The sequence below is a fragment of the Salmo salar genome, chromosome ssa28 (assembly GCF_905237065.1).
Source record: "Salmo salar chromosome ssa28, Ssal_v3.1, whole genome shotgun sequence".
Taxonomy (NCBI): Eukaryota; Metazoa; Chordata; class Actinopteri; order Salmoniformes; family Salmonidae; genus Salmo; species Salmo salar.
In genome coordinates, this window is record NC_059469.1 from 10411906 (window position 1) to 10431561 (window position 19656).

The 19656-nt window shown below is 42.1% G+C and overlaps 1 protein-coding gene across 2 annotated transcripts; it reads right to left on the reverse strand.

Annotated features, from left to right (window-relative positions):
- Positions 1 to 4143: 4143 nt before the first annotated feature.
- LOC106589232 (tudor and KH domain-containing protein) lies at positions 4144 to 7342 on the reverse strand. 2 transcript variants are annotated; one of them, XM_014178955.2, is made up of 4 exons: positions 6586 to 7342; positions 6208 to 6359; positions 5811 to 5986; positions 4144 to 5619 (listed from the first exon to the last, which is right to left on the reverse strand). In XM_014178955.2, the coding sequence occupies exons 2-4, from the start codon at positions 6238 to 6240 to the stop codon at positions 5511 to 5513; spliced, it is 318 nt and encodes a 105-aa protein (XP_014034430.1). In that variant the 5' UTR covers positions 6241 to 6359; positions 6586 to 7342; the 3' UTR covers positions 4144 to 5510. The 2 variants fall into 2 exon arrangements, with proteins under 2 accessions (XP_014034430.1, XP_045565960.1); XM_045710004.1 differs by having other exon boundaries at positions 6208 to 7342.
- Between the last annotated feature and the right edge of the window lie 12314 nt (positions 7343 to 19656).

Consider the following 19656-nt stretch of genomic DNA (forward strand, 5'->3'; position numbering starts at 1 on the left):
TTTGAATATTTGGGGCATTCAATCATCGAAGCTCTGCAGATAATGTTGTGAGGATGCAGAATCAATAGACCATTTATTTTGGTATTGCACTCAGGTAGCCTGTTTCTGGTCTCAGGTTCAGGAATGGCTAAAAATGCAGAACATTGATCTAAAATTGACCCTAGAAATAGTACTGTTGGGAGATCTGGAGAGACCGGGTCAGTCAATTAAGAATATACTAATATTCTTAGTAAAAGTATGTATCTTCAACTTGCAATCTGTGGATTCTATTCAATTACATAGATTGAAATTGTATGTTAAACATCACAGCATAGTTGAAAGATATATGGTGCATAAAAATCCGAAGAGGGTGGCCAGCAGAGATAGATGGGAGGGGCTGAGGGTTGGAATGTGGAATTAGAGACAAGAGGGAGTGGAGTTGCTGGGCAGGGATAGAATAACAGTCAAAGATAAAAGTATTAAAAAAATTCAACAAAGTCAAAATAAAACATAACAAAAAGTATATTTGAATGAAACTGAGGGGCAGCGTTTTTACAGCTAATGCCGGTTTGCCTGAGGCTGCTGCCGTGCATGTGTTTGTACACATGCATATACACACACACACCCATTCAAATGCACACATGTGCACATACATGGACACACACACAGGTAATAGTGCCATACATGCACTCAAACATATTCAGTTGGCCTTGCTGTTATGATTTTTGTTGTCCTTGATGTCTTTTGTTTTTCTTTGCCTTTGTCTTTTTAATTTTTTTGGTTGTTAGTGCATTGGGTGACAGGGGCTTGTGGGGACGGGCGGTCTTGGGGGTGGGGTGGGGAATGGAATGATTACATTTTGGAGGGCTGGTGGCCTGGCGGTTGGGAGCTTGGGCCAGTGGCTGATAGGTCACTGGTTCGGGTCCCCGTTTTTAATCTTGTGGGAGATCTGTCGACGTGCCCTTGAGCAGGGTGTTGACCCTGGTTGCTTCTGTGGGTCGCTCTGGACGGGAGTCTGTTAGATGAGTGAATGTGATGTAGATGTTGAGCGGCTTCACTGCAAGTAGATTGTATGTTTTAATATTCCATAAAATAAAATAATAATACATTAAAGTAAGTGTGTGTGAGCGGCAGCTGGGGCACCGAGAAGCTGTAGAGGTTGGTGGTTCGGTTGAGCGTGTGAAAGCGCTGGGCTGGGACCTGGTGGTCTGGGGAGAGGAGGGGCTGTCTTCAACATCAGCCCGCTGCAGCTCCAGAAACCTCAAAGAACCTGAAGACAATGGGAACAGAGATGATGTTGTGGCCAGTTCTGACACCCACTCTCCATTATGAGGGCCTGTACTTTAATCAAGACATGTGCCGCCAAAAGGAGTTGTTCATACTGAAAGGAGAGAAAACACCTGTGGACAACTGTGTTTAATATTTTTGAATTTTTTAATTTCACCTTTATTTAACCAGGTAGGCAAGTTGAGAACAAGTTCTCATTTACAATTGCGACCTGGCCAAGATAAAGCAAAGCAGTTCGACAACATACAAAAACACAGAGTTACACATGGAGTAAAACAACATACAATCAATGATGCAGTAGAAAAAAATAAGACTATATACAATGTGAGCAGATGATGTGAGATAAGGGAGGTAAAGGCAAAAAAAGCCATGGTGGCAAAGTAAATAAAGTATAGCAAGTAAAACACTGGAATGGTAGATTTGTAGTTTGAAGAAAGTTCAAAGTTAAAATATAAATAACATGGTGCAAAGGAGCAAAATAAATAAAATAAATAAATACAGTAGGGGAAGAGGTAGTAGTTTGGGCTAAATTATAGATGGGCTATGTACAGGTGCAGTGATCTGGGAGCTGCTCTGATAGCTGGTGCTTAAAGCTAGTGAGGGAGATAAGTGTTTCCAGTTTCAGAGATTTTTGTAGTTCGTTCCAGTCATTGGCAGCAGAGAACTGGAAGGAGAGACGACCAAAGGAGGAGTTGGCTTTAGGGGTGACCAGAGAGATATACCTGCCGGAGCGCGTGCTACAGGTGGGTGCTGCTATGGTGACCAGTGAGCGGAGATAAGGGGGGACTTTACCTAGCAGGGTCTTGTAGATGACCTGGAGCCAATGTGTTTGGCGACGATTATGAAGCGAAGGCCAGCCAACGAGAGCGTACAGGTCGCAGTGGTGGGTAGTATATGGTAATAATGTAATATAATGTAATTCATAAATGTGGAAAATGTATTGAAACAGAAAATGAAAGTAAGTGATTTCACACATTCAGGTAGAACATAATCCATTCCTCTATTTCAAAACATTTAGTCAATTTCTTAGCTACTGAATGTAACCCTTCTCAGTGTAAACCCACCTGATAAGCTGATGCAGGACAGGCTTCCGTCACATCATCCTAACGAAATACAGACACAGTAAAGTCATATATAGTTCAGGGTTTCTGTTAGGAAAACGTGGCGCCGGACATTTGACCAGAAGCATTTTAATTTATCAGACATTTGAAAAATTTACCGGACCCACATGTATTGTGTGTGTAACCTGATTAGGGCATCCACCCATGGTGCTCAGAATGACAGAAATCACATTTAGTTTATGGTAATTAATCTTAACAGAACATGCAAGTTGAGGATGCAACGATGTGCAGTCCTTCTTACCGAATTCTGATGCGCACTTTGAAGAGGTTACAATAACTTGCACTCTCAAGTTGAGGGAGTGTGCAATTGGCATGCTGACTGCAGGCATCTTCACCTGCGGGATCGTCTGAGACCAGCCACCTGGACAGCTGATGAAACTGTGGGTTTGCACAATCTAAGAAGTTCTGTACAAACTATCATAAACCGTCTCAGGGAAGCTCATCTGCGTGCTCGTCGTCCTCACCAGGGTCTTGACCTGAGTGCAGTTCCCGCGTCGTAACCTACTTCAGTGGGAAAATTCCCACCTTCGATGGCCACTGGCACACTGGAGAAGTGTGCTCTTCACAGATGAATCCCAGGTTCAACTGTACCGGGCAGATGGCAGATAACGTGTACGGCTTCATCGTGTGGGTGAGCGGTATGCTGATGTCAACGTTGTGAACAGAGTGTCCCATGGGGGCGGTGGGGTTATGGTATGGGTAGCAATGAACTACGGACAACGAACACAATTGCATTTTTTCGATGGCAATTTGAATGCACAGAGATACCGTGATGAGATCCTGAGGCCCATTGTCGTGCCATTCATCCGCCAACATCACCTCATGTTTCAGCATGATAATGCACGACCCCATGTCGCAAGGATCTGTACACAATTCCTGGAAGCTGAAAATATCCCAGTTATTGGCCTGCAATCTCACCAGACATGTCACCCACTGAGCATGTTCGGGATGTTCTGGATCGACGTGTACGACAGCGTGTTCCAGTTCCCGCCAATATCCAGCAACTTCGCACAGCCATTGAAGAGGAGTCGGACAACATTCCACAGGCCGCAATCAACAGCCTGATCAACTCTATGCGAAGGAGATGTGTCGCGCTGCATGAGGCAAATGGTGGTCACACCAGATACTGACTGGTTTTCTGATCCATGCCCCTACCTTTATTTAAGGTATTACATTTACATTTACATTTACGTCATTTAGCAGACGCTCTTATCCAGAGCGACTTAGAAATTGGTGCATTCACCTTATGATATCCAGTGGAACAACCACTTTACAATAGTACATCTATATCTTTTTGGGGGGGGGAGGGTGGGGGGGTTAGAAGGATTACTTAATCCTATCCCAGGTATTCCTTAAAGAGGTGGGGTTTCAGGTGTCTCCGGAAGGTGGTGATTGACTCCGCTGTCCTGGCGTCATGAGGGAGCTTGTTCCACCATTGGGGTGCCAGAGCAGCGAACAGTTTTGACTGGGCTGAGAGGGAACTGTGCTTCCGCAGAGGTAGGGAGGCGAGCAGGCCAGAGGTGGATGAACGCAGTGCCCTTCTTTGGGTGTAGGGACTGATCAGAGCCTGAAGGTACGGAGGTGCCGTTCCCCTCACAGCTCCGTAGGCAAGCAACTTGGTCTTGTAGCAGATGCGAGCTTCAACTGGAAGCCAGTGGATTGTGCGCAGGATCGGGTCACCGCCTTGATGTTTTCGGAGAACGACAGGGTGTTGTCCAGGGTCACGCTAAGGTATCTGTGGCCAACAGAAGCATATCTGTATTCATATGAAATCCATAGAAAAGGGGCTAATGAATGTATTTCAACTGACTGATTTCCTTATATGAACTGTAACTCATAAAAATATTTGAAATTGTTGCATGTTGTGTTTATGTTCTTGTTCAGTTTATTATTTCATGACATTATAAGGGCAGCAATGTGCACAATAATTCAATTAGCAGGAAAATACCACTGTCAAAAGCGCACCGCACATGTGAGCGGTTTCATGTGACGAATATCATGTGACCAAGATGAAAATATCCTTTTGAAAATTTGAAAGAGGGGAGATCTAAGATGCAACAACTAGCATGAGTTGCTAATATGACTAGGTTTGTGCCTTTGGCTACTGGAAAATGAAAGAAAGTTTATATAAAATAATTGCCTCCACGGATATGGTCTGATTTTGGCGCCGAAGGAGATGGCTGTCGTTTTACGATCCCTTAACCAATTGTGCTATTGTGTATGTTTTTTTCGCATTATTTGTAACTTATTTTGTATATAATGTGAATATCATTAATGTGATGATGATTATTTTATCAAATCAACTTAACTATGTTTAATTAATACGATGGTTAAATTAATCATGTAACAATTAACTCATTAGCAATCTTGGGGCACCACAGAAAAAGTTTGTTTAATGAGTTACCGTTTCCCAAAATAAACTCAACAATATCAGAACATATCATTATCGTATTAATCATCCATTAATTATTATTACCTCATATCAGTCTCATTTTGAACGTCATAATATTCTATAAATCTGCACAAACCCAATTTTATTTATTGGTTTTTCAACAAACAAAATATATCATCCAAAAGCCGTCTATTACCAGCTAACGGAAACCCTGATATAGTTACATACTTTACATTTGTATCTCTAAATCGCTCTAATTTATTGTCCCTCTCCTCTGCCTTGTGCTCTTACCAACATCCTCTGTGGTGATCCGGGGTAGTACCTGTCGCCCCTACCGTTCCAATTATCCTGGCTAGGCAGAGCATGGCCAAGACTCACCAGCTCCTCTCCTAGATCCACAGTCTGACAGAGAGAGAATGAGAAACCAGTCACACACAAAGGGGGAGATCATGGTAAGAGACAAATGACAAGGCATCTTCCAGGGAGAGAGACAGCGATAACATACACAGGGAGAGAGACTGTGCCTGTAAGACCGTGACAGAGAAGGACAGAGAGAGAGCGTGAGTGAGTGAATGAGAGACAGTAAGAGATAGGCGAGAGATATAGTGCCATTTTCCACCCCAGTCCAGTTTAGTACTGATCTTGCCCTCTGTGTTGTCGTAGGGCTGTACAGTACACTGGGCCAGAGTGGGTGTAGCTGCACAGTTTGGCCAGCAGGGGTCTCCACTATGTCAGGCGGTCAAAGTCATCCAGGACTTCTTCTCTCCACACCTGCCTGCTGGGTTGACTCCAGCTAAGCTGCACTCGATGACCTGGAATGGTAGGCTGAGGAAGTCACTCCTAAAAGGGGCATGAGAGAAGAAAATACAAACCATTAGCCAAATAGCTAACAGCTATTAGAGTAACAGCTTTCATCTATGATTTATTACGTTTGCAATACAACGAGGAGTGCTGGAATGTATTGTCCAGCTCTTTCTTGGAAACAAAATTATTTATTTCAGAGCCCTAACCTCATAACCCTGACCTCTCACCTCATACTTCGTAGATTGTCCCTGTGTTGTTCTATACTGTCTCCAAAGTCGACATAGTCGAGGTCCACCAAACCAGAGCACATCTCCCCCAGGACCCTAGCCCTGTTCCAGGTGCTACAGTCCCGGTACAGAGCAGCCACAATGTCCCCCACCATGAAGATTTCCACTGGCTGCTCCTGGAGACATCACACATAGGGCTCAACACTAGAGTTCAACACTATAGAAACATATTGTGTTTCTCTGTAATGGAGAATAAAATAATAGTGTCAGCTCTAGACACCATTCTATTTCAGTGGTTCATTGTAGATGGAATCTAGAAAGTCATGTTCATTAGGGCACACAACGGAAAGCATTTGTCTGTTTGGTGTCTATAGAACACAAGCAAGGTATGACTGACCTGCCGGGTTCCTTTGCTGTAGAAGCGGCTCATCTCGGCAGTAAGTTTGTCCAGCCCCAGAATCTGGATCCAGAAGTGGTGGGGGTTCTCTGACGTTGACACATACACTTCCAGGTGCTCATCTGGCTGGAAGCTCAGGTCTGGACTGGGAACTGGACAGGACAAGAGAAAGGTCGATATAATTGGACGAAAATATCAACATGCACGCCATTGCATTGTGGTGCAGAGAAAAGGAAAACTCATTCCGTAGTCAATGATTTTTGACAAAATGTTTAGTATCAATGACAGCGCACCTTTATTAATCTCAGTATTGTACAGCCAATTTCAAAATGGGTACAACTACTCAAAAAGCCACATTTTCAGAACTTCCAAACCTACTTTAGAATTTGAAAACCTCTGATAGGGAGCAAGGTGAGACAATTTCATCCTCCTCCATCTCCTCCTCTCGTGCCTCTCTAGCCAGCTGTAACTCCTCTCCTGCTGCCTGGGCAGAGGTTCCATTAGCCTGGACCAGCCCCTCTTCCTTCACCCTGAAAGATTGTGGAGCCTCCTCCGGCTCCAGCTCCTGTGTGGGTTTGATATCAGTTACCTCTGAACTTTGTAGTAACAGTGTAGGGTCCACACACCCAGATGCTCTTATACATACAGTGGGTTCCGACATTATTGACACCATTGATGAATATGAACAATAATGACTGTATAAAATGTAAAAAATCTAATACTAAGCTACAGTATATTGTAAGCAAAAAAAAAGGGGAAATTATATTATTTTATACTAATACAATTGCTCAGAAAAATAGATTGTTTTAAGTATTTTTTTTATAGGGGTGATTAATGATTGACAGCCTTAAAGATTCTTATAAATAAAGTAGTCAGAAATGTCGTACTTGGTTCCATATTCTTAGTACGTAAGGACTACATCAAGCTTGTGACAAATTTACGGATAATCCTGAATGAATCGTGAATAATGATAAATGAGAACGTTATAGAGGGTTGTGAGAGCAAAACTGCAAGACTATGTTATACTACCTTTATTGCATCAAATGGTTGTGTTATGGAACAGAATAGAGTATTCTATTAACTATTGTGTGTGTGTGTTCTACTGAGGATGGGCCTCTGGGAGATAACACTGACAGAGGAGATTTATGAGGTCTTTTGGGTGATAAAACCTAAAGAGCATTCCAGAGCATGAGTTAATGTTTCTGTTCTATACCGTACCAGGGAGAGATGGTTCCAGTTTGGAGTCAGAGGGACAGACTCTGGTCTATACAATGAAAACTGTTGACACAGCAGATACTGTATGCTATGTATTATAGGTATCTTTCATCCAGATCTTAACCTTGTGACCCATTCTATGTATCTGTTGTTCGTCATGTAGGTTGAAAGGGGTGTATCTTGGCTATAAAAGACGTTTGTACTTTTGTCTCGGGGCTCTCAACGAATCATCTGAGCGTGAATTGTCGACCAGCTATGACCAGTCATCATTATCGTAGAGCACTCAATCGATTCACTTTATATGTGTGCGTTGTATTGACCTGCTCCCTTGTTAATACAGTGGGGGGGAAAAGTATTTGATCCCCTGCTGATTTTGTGCGTTTGCCCACATACAAAGAAATGATCAGTCTATAATTTTAATGGTAGGTTTATTTGAACAGTGAGAGACAGAATAACAAAAAAATCCAGAAAAACGCATATCAAAAATGTTATAAAATGATTAGCATTTTAATGAGGGAAATAAGTATTTGACCCCTCTGCAAAACATGACTTAGTACTTGGTGGCAAAACCCTTGTTGGCAATCACAGAGGTCAGACGTTTCTTGTAGTTGGCCACCAGGTTTGCACACATCTCATGAGGGATTTTGTCCCACTCCTCTTTGCAGATCTTCTCCAAGTCATTAAGGTTTCGAGGCTGACGTTTGGCAACTCGAACCTTCAGCTCCCTCCACAGATTTTCTATGGGATTAAGGTCTGGAGACTGGCTAGGCCACTCCAGGACCTTAATGTGCTTCTTCTTGTGCCACTCCTTTGTTGCCTTGGCCGTGTGTTTTGGGTCATTGTCATGCTGGAATACCCATCCCGACCCATTTTCAATGCCCTGGCTGAGGGAAGGAGGTTCTCACCCAAGATTTGACGGTACATGGCCCCATCAAATGATGCGGTGAAGTTGTCCTGTCCCCTTAGCAGAAAAACACCCCCAAAGAATAATGTTTCCACCTCCATGTTTGACGGTGGGAATGGTGTTCTTGGGGTCATAGGCAGCATTCCTCCTCCCTCAAACACGGCGAGTTGAGTTGATGCCAAAGAGCTCCATTTTGGTCTCATCTGACCACAACACTTTCACACAGTTGTCCTCTGAATCATTCAGATGTTCATTGGCAAACTTCAGATGGGCATGTGTATGTGCTTTCTTGAGCAGGGGGACCTTGCGGGCGCTGCAGGATTTCAGTCCTTCACGGCATAGTTTGTTACCAATTGTTTTCTTGGTGACTATGGTCCCAGCTGCCTTGAGATCATTGACAAGATCCTCCCGTGTAGTTCTGGGCTGATTCCTCACTGTTCTCATGATCATTGCAACTCCACGAGGTGAGATCTTGCATGGAGCCCCAGGCCGAGGGAGATTGACAGTTCTTTTTTGTTTCTTCCATTTGCGAATAATCGCACCAACTGTTGCCACCTTCTCACCAAGCTGCTTGGCGATGGTCTTGTAGCCCATTCCAGCCTTGTGTAGGTCTACAATCTTGTCCCTGACATCCTTGGAGAGCTCTTTGGTCTTGGCCATGGCGGAGAGTTTGAAATCTGATTGATTGATTGCTTCTGTGGACAGGTGTCTTTTATACAGGTAACAAACTGAGATTAGGAGCACTCCCTTTAACCTCTATGGGCTAGGTGGGACGCAAGCGTCCCACCCGTGGTGCACTCCATCAACAGCAGGTGCATTTCAAGAGCGGCAAATTTGAATCCAAATAAATGTCAAAATTCTAATTTTTCAAACATACAACTATTTTACACCCTTTGAAAGATAAACATCTCCTTAATCTAACCACGTTTTACGATTTCAAAAAGGTTTTACGGCGAAAGCATAAATTTAGAGTATGTTAGGACATTACATTTACAAGAGTTGTGTGTAATGTTTTGTCAATTCAAAGACAGGGTCACCAAAACCATAAAACCAGCTAAAATGATGCACTAACCTTTTACAATCTCCATCAGATGACACTCCTAGGACATTATGTTAGACAATGCATGCATTTTTAGTTCTATCAAGTTCATATTTATATCCAAAAACAGCGTTTTACTATGGCATTGATGTTGAGGAAATCGTTTCCCTCCAATAACCGGCAGTCAAGTCAGCACCACAAATTAAATAATTAAAATTAGAAAACATTGGTAAAATATTATATTGTCATTTAAAGAATTATAGATTTACATCTCTTGAACGCAATCAACTTGCCAGATTTAAAAATAACCTTACTGGGAAATCACACTTTGCAATAATCTGAGCACTACGCCCAGAAAAATACGCGTTGCGATACAGACTAGCCGTCATGTTGGGGAGATCTAAAATCGAAAATACTATGTAAATAATCCATTACCTTTGATTCTCTTCATCAGATGTCACTTCCAGGTATCACAGGTCCATAACGAATGTAGTTTTGTTCAAAAAAGCTCATCATTTATGTCCAAAAATCTCTGTCTTGTTAGCACATGATCTAAGCCCGCCGGACTTCACTTCATGAACGAGGGGAAAAAAATATATTTACGTTCGTTCAAACATGTCAAACGTTGTATAGCATAAATCATTAGGGCCTTTTTTAACCAGAACATGAATAATATTCAAGGTGGACGAATGCATTCTCTTTTATAACGTATTGGAACGAGGGTACCCAACATGAACTCGCGCCAGGTGTCTAATGGGCCATCATCGTTCCATGGCTCTTGTTCGGTCAGATCTCCCTCCAGAAGACTCAAAACACTTTGTAAAGGCTGCTGACATCTAGTGGAAGCAATAGGAAGTGCCAAAATATTCCTCAGCCCCTGTGTTTTTCAATGGCATAGGTTTAAAGGTAATACAACACATCAGGTATCCACTTCCTGTCAGAAAATGTCTCAGGGTTTTGCCTGCCAAATGAGTTCTGTTATACTCACAGACACCATTCAAACAGTTTTAGAAACTTTAGGCTGTTTTCTATCCATATATAATAAGTATATGCATATTCTAGTTACTGGGTAGGATTAGTAACCAGATTAAATCGGGTAAATTTTTTTATCCAGCCGTGCAAATACTGCCCCCTAGCCCTAACAGGTTTTAAGAGTGTGCTCCTAATCTCAGCTCGTTACCTGTATAAAAGACACGTGGGAGCCAGAAATCTTTCTGATTGAGAGGGGGTCAAATACTTATTTCCCTCATTAAAATGCAAATCAATTTATAACATTTTTGACATGCGTTTTTCTCGATTTTTTGTTATTCTGTCTCTCACTGTCAAAATAAACCTACCATTAAAATTATAGACTGATCATTTCTTTGTCAGTGGGCAAACATTCAAAATCAGCAGGGGATCAAATACTTTTTCCCCCCACTGTAAGTGATTAAAGATTTAGTTTAAGTATAACTCTAACTTGTGCGATAAGTTTGTCTCTAGTAAAGAAATTAACCACCACAGGGTCAATGATCATACCCCCAAGACATGCTAACCTTTCCTGTTATTGGTAATGTTGAGAGGTTAGCATGTCTTGGGGGTATGATCTTTTCAAAATGTCGCTTTACCCACGTGTGTTCTGGCTCTGGCCCAACCAATCGGTTTCTGGGACCAATCAGATGGTCTAGAATGTATTTCCATTCTAGAAATCGTAGGGGAGGTACTCAGAACCAGACTCATTGCGGAGAAGAAACTAATGTCCGTGGCTTAGCGTTTGGCCAGAGCAAGGAGTTTGGGTAGCCAGGTATTTCTATTGGGCACAAAATAATCTAAAACACAACCAAAAGAAACTGCTAAAACACATCTACATTTTTGACTACTTTATTTATACGAATATTTGGGGTTGTCAATAATTTTGAGTTTAGTTTGAGTTTATTTATTTTATTTTTTACAGGGACAGTGCACATTAATCAACGTTTCAGTAAAAGTGCCGGTTTTAGCCAGCCGGCTAATTTTCAACCGCAGTCCCTGGGCAGGTTATTAAAAACAATTACAATATAGACAATCATTGAGCAGTGAGCACACGCAGAGCAACATAGGACAAGCAAGACGTAGCATAACAGACAGAGCAACATAGAACAAAAAGCAACAAGACAAAATCCATAAAAGCAACAAAGTGTTTCCACACCTCACAAGCTACAGACAACAGACAACATGGAAAGCGGCAATACACAGTTAGGGATTATGTTCACAAATCTGATTGACCTTTAGCCATGTGTTCATGCATTTTGTGAAAGTGTGATAGGTGGTGCAGTTATGTGTGTCTGATGGCAGTGTATTCCAGACATGGGAAGCTCTCACAGAGAAAGCGGATTTACTAAAGGTGCTTTTCCTTAAGGGAACTATACAGTCACCTCTCATGGCAGACCTTGTGGATCTGCTGCCATATGTTTGGGTTTTCTGTTTAACAAAAATACTGAGTGGAGGGGGAGCCAGGTCATTTAGGATCTTGAATACAAGACATGCATCGGTGTATTGCACAAGATTTTCCCAACTTAGGAGCTCATGCTTTCTGATGTTGTAACAGTGATGATGGCTATTGGGCTTCCTATCAAGCACTGTTTGTAGGCAGACTGAATAGGTTTTAATGTTGTACAGCAAGCTTGGACCCAACTAGTCAAGCAGTATGTTAAGTGGGGGAGTATCATAGATTTGAAGTACAGTTTTGCTACCTCTGTAGTCAAACAATTTCGTATAAATCGGAAATTAGCTAGGTTGAATTTGGTTATTTGAATTACCTTTTTCACATGCTTTTTAAAAGAGAGGTTGGAATCAAGTATGATGCCAAGGTACTTAAAATCAGATACCACCTGGAGCTTCTCCCCTGACACATTGACATCTGGCTCAGTAGCATCTGTTGCCCTCTTTGTGAAAAACATGCAGACAGTCACTGAGCCACTTTGTAACCTGGACCATTACAGTAGTGAGTTCTTGTGCAGCTTGTTGTTTGCTCTTTGCATAAACATATATCACTGTATCATCTGCATATATTTCAACTTCAGACCCAGTACAGACAGAAGGCAGATCATTAATGTACAGGCTGAACAGGAGGGGCCTCAGTATTGACCCTTGGGGCATGCCCACATCATAGCTAAGAGTGGGCGACAGCTCATTGCTCACTCTGACACACTGAGTTCTGCCTTCAAGGTATGATTTCATCCATCTCAAGGCATCGGGGGAAAAGTTGAACTTGGACAATTTTGTGATGACAATCTCATGGTTAACAGTATCAAAAGCCTTCCTTAGGTCCAGAAACAGCCCCAACAATGCCCCCTTTGTCCATCTTGGACTTCACATTTTCCAGAAGAAAGCAGTTTCCAGAAGCCCGCTAACGTTACCTTTTCAGAAAAAAAGGTTAGTTGGTAAACAAAATCTCTTCCTCTGAGCAATTGTATTACTATAAAACAAGGGTCTTCACAGTGCTTAATTTGTAAATCTGGAGATGCCGGAACAAAAAATGAGCGCAAGAGGGATTGACCTGAGGAGCTCTGAGGTACCGGAATGCATCATTTTTCCAAAAAGAATAACCTTTCTAATAAAGCATTGCATGCATATCATCACATTTGCGTAGTGGCATAGAGCAGTATAGACCATACCATTTACAAAGAGTTTTCATCTATATTTTCCATAGACATCTACTTACCAGCACAAACCGATGCTGGCACTAAGATCACGATCAATAAACTATATAGGGCCATAAGCCAACTAGAAAATGCTCATCCAGAAACAGAGCTCCTAGTGGCCGGTTATTTTAATGCAGGAAAACTGAAATCCGTTTTATTTCATTTTTACCAGCATGTCACCTGTGCAACCAGAGGGGAAAAAAACTCTAGACCACCTTTACTCCACACACAGAGACATACAAAGCTCTCCCTCATCCTCCATTTGGCAAATCTGACCAGAACTCTATCCTCCTGATTCCTGCTTACAAGCAACCACCCAAACAGGAAGTACCAATGATATGCTCAATTTAGAAGTGGTCCGATGAAGTAGATGCTAAGCTACAGGACTGTTTTGCTTGCACAGACTGGAATATTTTCCTGGATTCATCCGATAGTATTGAGGAGTCTACCACATCAGTCACTGGCTTCATTAATAAGTGCATTGTCGTCCCCCACAGTGACCATACGTACATATTCCAATCAAAAGCCATGGATTACAGACAACATCCTCACTGAGCTAAAGGCTAGAGTTGACCAGGGCATAAAATTAACACCCGCCACCTGCCAAATACGGGTAGATTTAGGTATTGGTGGGTAAGAATGTCTATTTCACCAGCCATGTTGGCGGGTGGTCAATTTCCAGGGATACAGTGTGAGCATTACATTCGCAAATAAAAATTGTCAAAAGTCAAGTATGATCACATGCGAGTTGCGATTTGTAGCAGAAAAATGCTGCAGTATTTCTGCTGTTTTGTTTCATAGCAGCTAATCTCACAAAGAAATACAAATCCTATATCCCACCTCGCACAGCAACACTGCCTGGCAAGGGAGCTGTGAGCACTGAGTGAAGTGCTGAGAGATTCATTTTTGGAGGCCCTGCGCACAGCCATAAAAGTTGGTCTAAATACTTGAAAGTCTATAACTTTATGACTTTGTCCTTCTGTTTCTTGGATATTTACACTGTTTTGTTCACAAGCTCGGTTGTTTTTCAATATTAGTTTGAGTCTGCTGGTTGTAATTATGGCGAACAGAAATTTGGTCTGGTAAAAAATGGTTGGTCAATTTTCTCATCTACCTGCCAGTGGCTTATTAGCCAAAAAATACATTTTAGGCCCTAGAGCTGATGCCTTCAAGGAGTGGGACAATAACCCAAAATGCTTATAAGGAATCCCGCTACGCTCTCAGACGAACCATCAAACAAGTAAAGCGTCAATACAGGACTAAGATCCAATCCTGCTACACCCAGTCTGTAATACCTACCTGTTTCAAGCAGACCACCATAGCCCTGTGCCCAAGAAAGCCAAGGTATCCTGTTAAATTACTATCGTCATGTAGCACTCACATCTGTAGCCACAAAATGCTTTGAAAGTCATGGCTCACATCAACACCATCATCCCAGATAAGCTGGACCCACTCCAATTTGCATATCACCCCAAAAGATCCACAGATGAAAGAGTCTCTATTGCACTCCACACTGCCCTTTCCCACTTGAACAAAAGAAACACCTATGTGAGAATGCTGTTCATTGAGTACAGCTCAGTGTTCACTAAGCTAAGGTCCCTGGGACTGAACACCTCCCTCTGCAACTTAATCCTGGAATTCCTGGCGGGCCATGTCCTGGTGGGGAGGGTAGGCAACAACACATCGGTCACGCTGACTCTCAACACGGGGGCCCCTCAGGGGTGCGTGCTTAGTCACCTCATGTACAGTTGAAGTCGGAAGTTTACATACACCTTAGCCAAACACATTTAAAGTCCGTTTTTCACAATTCCTGACATTTAATCCTAGTAAAAATTAAATGTCTTAGGTCAGTTAGGATCACCAATTTATTTTAAGAATGTGAAATGTCAGAACAATAGTAGAGAGAATGATTTATTTCAGCTTTTATTTCTTTCATCACATTCCCAGTGGGTCAGAAGTTTACATACACTCAATTAGTATTTGGTAGCATTGCCATTAAATTGTTTAACTTGGGTCAAACATGCTGGATAGCCTCCCACAAGCTTCCCACAATAAGTTGAGTGAATTTTGGCCCATTCCTCCTGACAGAGCTGGTGTAACTGGGTCAGGTTTGTAGGCCTTTTTGCCCGCACACACTATTTTAGTTCTTCCCACAAAGTTGCTATAGGATTGAGGTCAGGGCTTTGTGATGGCCACTCCAATACCTTGACTTTGTTGTCCTTAAGCCATTTTTCCACAACTTTGGAAGTCTGCTTGGGGTCATTTTCCATTTGGAAGACCCATGTTGCTTCAATATAACCACATAAATACCCTCCTCATGATGCCATCTAGTTCGTGAATGGAACCAGTCCCTCCTGCAGCAAAGCACCCCCACAACATGATGCTGCCACCCCCGTGCTTCACGGTTGGGATGGTGTTCTTCGGCTTGCAAGCGTCCCCCTTTTTCCTCCAAACATAACAATGGTCATTATGGCCAAACAGTTCTATTTTTGTTTCATCAGATCAGAGGATATTTCTCCAAAAAGTATGATTTTTGTCCCCATGTCCAGTTGCAAACCGTAGTCTGGCTTTTTTATGGAGATTTTGGAGCAGTGGCTTCTTCCTTGCGGAGCGGCCTTTCAGGTTATGTTGATATAGGACTCGTTTTACTGTGGATATTGTCACACCCTGACCTGAGAGAGAGGGTTTGTTTCTCTATGTGGTTAGGTCAGGGTGGGCATTCTATGATGTCCATTTCTTTGTTTTGAGCCGAGTGTGGTTCCTAATCAGAGGCAGCTGTCTATCGTTGTCTCTGATTAGGAATCATACTTTTGCAGCCTTTCCCCATCTGTAGTTGTGGGATCTTAATTTTGTACGGCTTGTTAAGCAATGAAGACGTGACGGTCGTATTCATTGTTTATTCCTTTTGTTTTTAGTGTTCTGAGGTAAATAAATATACTACGATGAACACTTACCACGCTGCGCTTTGGTCCACTCCTTTTGACGATCCTGACAGATATAGATACTTTTGTACCCGTTCCCTCCAGCTTCTTCACAAGGTCCTTTGCTGTTGTTCTGGGATTGATCTGCATATTTCGCACCAAAGTACATTCATCTCTAGGAGACACAACGCGTCTCCTTCCTGAGCAGTATGATGGCTGCGTGGTCCCATGGTGTTTACACTTGCGTACTATTGTTTGTACAGATGAACGTGGCACCTTCAGGCGTTTGGAAATTGCTCCCAAGGATGAACCAGACTTGTGGAGGTCTACATTTAATTTTCTAAGGTCTTGGCTGATTTCTCTTGATTTTCCCATGATGTCAAGCAAAGAGGCACTGAGTCTGAAGGTAGGCCTTGAAACACATCCACAGGTGCACCTCCAATTGACTCGAATGATGTCATTTTGCCTATCAGAAGCTTCTAAAGCCATGGCATCATTTTCTGGAATTTTCCAAGCTGTTTAAAGGCAGTCAATTTAGTGTATGTAAACGTCTGACCCACTGGAATTGTGATACAGTGAAATAATCTGTCTGTAAACAATTGTTGGAAAAATTACTTGCGTCATGCACAAAGTAGATGTCCTAACCAACTTGCCAAAACTATAGTTTGTTAACAAGAAATTTGTGGAGTGGTTAAAAAACAAGTTCTAATGACTCCAACCTAACACGGGACCCAAACCGGCTGCGCGTGTGCGTCATCGTGCGTCAATTTATTTTGTCCCCCCACATCAAACGTGATCACGACACGCAGGTTAAAATATCAAAACAAACTCTGAACCAATTCCATTAATTTGGGGACAGGTCGAAAAGCATTAAACATGTATGGCAATTTAGCTAGCTAGCTTGCACTTACTAGCTAATTTGTCCTATTTAGCTAGCTTGCTGTTGCTAGCTAATTTGTCCTGGGATATAAACATTAGGGAGTTATTTTACCTGAAATGCACAAGGTCCTCTACTCCGGCAATTAATCCACACAATTGTTTCTAGTCATCTCTCCTCCTTCCAGGCTTTTCATCGTTTAACTTATATGGTGATTGGCATCTAACCTTTCATAGTATTACCACGACAACCGGCAACAGTTCGTCTTTCAATCACCCACGTGGGTATAACCAATGAGATGGCACATGGGTACCTGCTTCTATAAACCAATGAGGAGATGGGAGAGGCAGGACTTGCAGTGCGATCTGCGTCAGAAATAGGAATGACACTCGAAGACACGACAGTGGTTGGCCTGATCACTGACGACGAGGAGACAGCCTATAGGGAGGTCAGAGACCTGGCAGTGTGGTGCCACGACAACAACCTCTTCCTCAATGTCAATAAAACAAAGGAGCTGATCATGGATTACAGGAAACCGATTTTGCCGAGCTCGCCCACCCACCCATCTACCCCAACACATAACATTTCTAAACAAGATTGATAAATAGCAAACACGTGGAAACACACACTACATAAGCCCACACACACATACTGATGCCACACACTGTCTATTATCTATCCTGTTGCCAACTCACTTTACCCCTACCTGTATGTGCAGTACAAAGCTACCTCAATTACCTCGTACCCCTGCACATCGACTCGGTACTGATTTGTATAAACCTTGATGTCTGTCTCTGCAACATTGTTTCAATATTCAAATTCGATCACCAACTGTCCCATAGTAAGGAATGTGTAGGGGTCGGGACGAGAGTGAGGCATGCAGTGTTTCTCAGCCAGTCGAAATCATGAATCAGCTGGCATCATTTTTATGCATATATACAAAGAAATGTCAATTGAAAAAAAGTTAAACGAAACGAAGTGCAGCTAGTTTGCAGTCTTTCCAGCTTCGGTTTGAAGTTACTGTGTTAGCTGTATTGTTAGATACCGCCTCTGAACAACAGTGGCCTAATGAGAGAGCACATTTTCTATTCCAGGCGAAATCGTGCCTCATTAGCTCACTGTTATGGATGTATCCAAATAAATGTCACTAGAAAACAGCTTAAAACGTCTTCGGGATAGGGGGCAGTATTTTCACGTCCGGATGAAAAGCGTGCCCAAAGTAAACTGCCTGTTACTCAGGCCCAGAAGCTAGGATGTGCATATGCATGGTAGAAAACACTCTAAAGTTTCTAAAACTGTTAAAATAATGTCTGTGAGTATAACAGAACTGATTTGGCAGGCGAAACCCCGAGCACAATCCATCCAGGGAAAACATTTGAGGTCATTCTGTTTTCCAATACTTTTCTATCGGAAACCTGATTTATTAGAGCCCAGATTGCAGTTCCTATGGCTTCCACTAGATGTCAAGTCGTTAGAAATTTATTAGATACTTATTAGATACTTTGTAGTCATGTTGGGCGAGTTGGAACCGGTGTATTTCTGAATTAAACACGCCAAATAAATGGACATTTTGGGGATGTGAAGAAGGAATTTATCGAACAAAACGACCATTCATTGTGTCAGATATTTGGGATTGCAAAAAGATGAAGATCTTCAAAGGTAAGGCATTTATTATATCGCTATTTCTGACTTTCGTGTTGCATTAGCCTGGTTGAAAAATGGTTGTTTCTGTATGCGGGGTGCTATCCTCAGATAATCGCATGGTGTGCTTTCGCCGTAAAGCCTTTTTGAAATCTGACACAGCGGCTGGATTAACAAGAAGTTAAGCTTTATTTTGATGTATTACACTTGTATTTATATGAATGTTAAATATTTATATTTCTGTAGTTTGAATTTGTCACTCTGCAATTTCACCGGATGTTGTCAAATCTATCCCGGTAACGGGATTCGAGCGTTAAAGGATTCCTAAGAGGTTAAATCCAGCTACTGTTGTTATTCTGTCTGGACTGTTTGACGTGACCGTAAGTTAGTCGTAGATGGCTAGCTACCTAACAAGCAAGGGATAAGAACATTGCTAGCCAGTATGGCAATGGAACATTTAGAACGAACGACTGGGTCGCATCCATAGATACAGAACAAAAAGACTGAATGTCTGGGTCATGTCTCTGGCAACCGAACCAATAGAACGAACGACCAACCGGTTTGGGTAGCAACCCTAGATTTGTTTCCAGAAAATATCTTGTGGAAGGATGAAATGGTATGAATAAATTCATCAAAATAACATTTAATAAAAATGTCAATTATTATTTGAATATGTTGGTAACCCGTTGTATAAAAGTGATAATGCCCTTAAAGCCGGTGTTTGAGGATATATTGGCATGGTTTGCCTAACAACACCCTTCCCAATATATCCGCAAGCATATTTTAATTATTGATGTACTAGGTGGAAGTACAGTATCAGTATGTAAGCAGTTACAGTATATTTAATTGTTTAACGCAACATGGCAAAATCCTACTCTGTAGTCCTTTCAAGTCGCTCATTGCCAGAATGTTGTAAACCATAACCTTTTTACATACATCTACCGTAATTTCCGGACTATTAAGCGCACCTGAATATGAAGCCGCACCCACTCAATTTAAAAAATATATATTATTTTGAACATAAATAAGCCGCACATGTCTATAAGCCGCAGGTGCCTACCGGTACATTGAAACAAATTAACTTTACATAGGCTTTAAAGAAACACGGCTTGTAACAAAACATTTAAAATTTGCAATAAGCTTTAGTTGTCTTTTTGCACCGAGTCAATTCCTCACGCTGCTGTTTCCAA

Coding starts and splice junctions, on each gene's coding strand:
- LOC106589232 (XM_014178955.2), bottom strand. CDS start 6,240: ATGAGCCGCTTCTACAGCAAAGGAACCCGGCAG. Junction 5,987..6,207: donor ACAGCAAAGGAACCCGGCAG/GTCAGTCATACC, acceptor TGATGTCTCCAG/GAGCAGCCAGTGGAAATCTT. Junction 5,620..5,810: donor GACAATCTACGAAGTATGAG/GTGAGAGGTCAG, acceptor TGCCCCTTTTAG/GAGTGACTTCCTCAGCCTAC.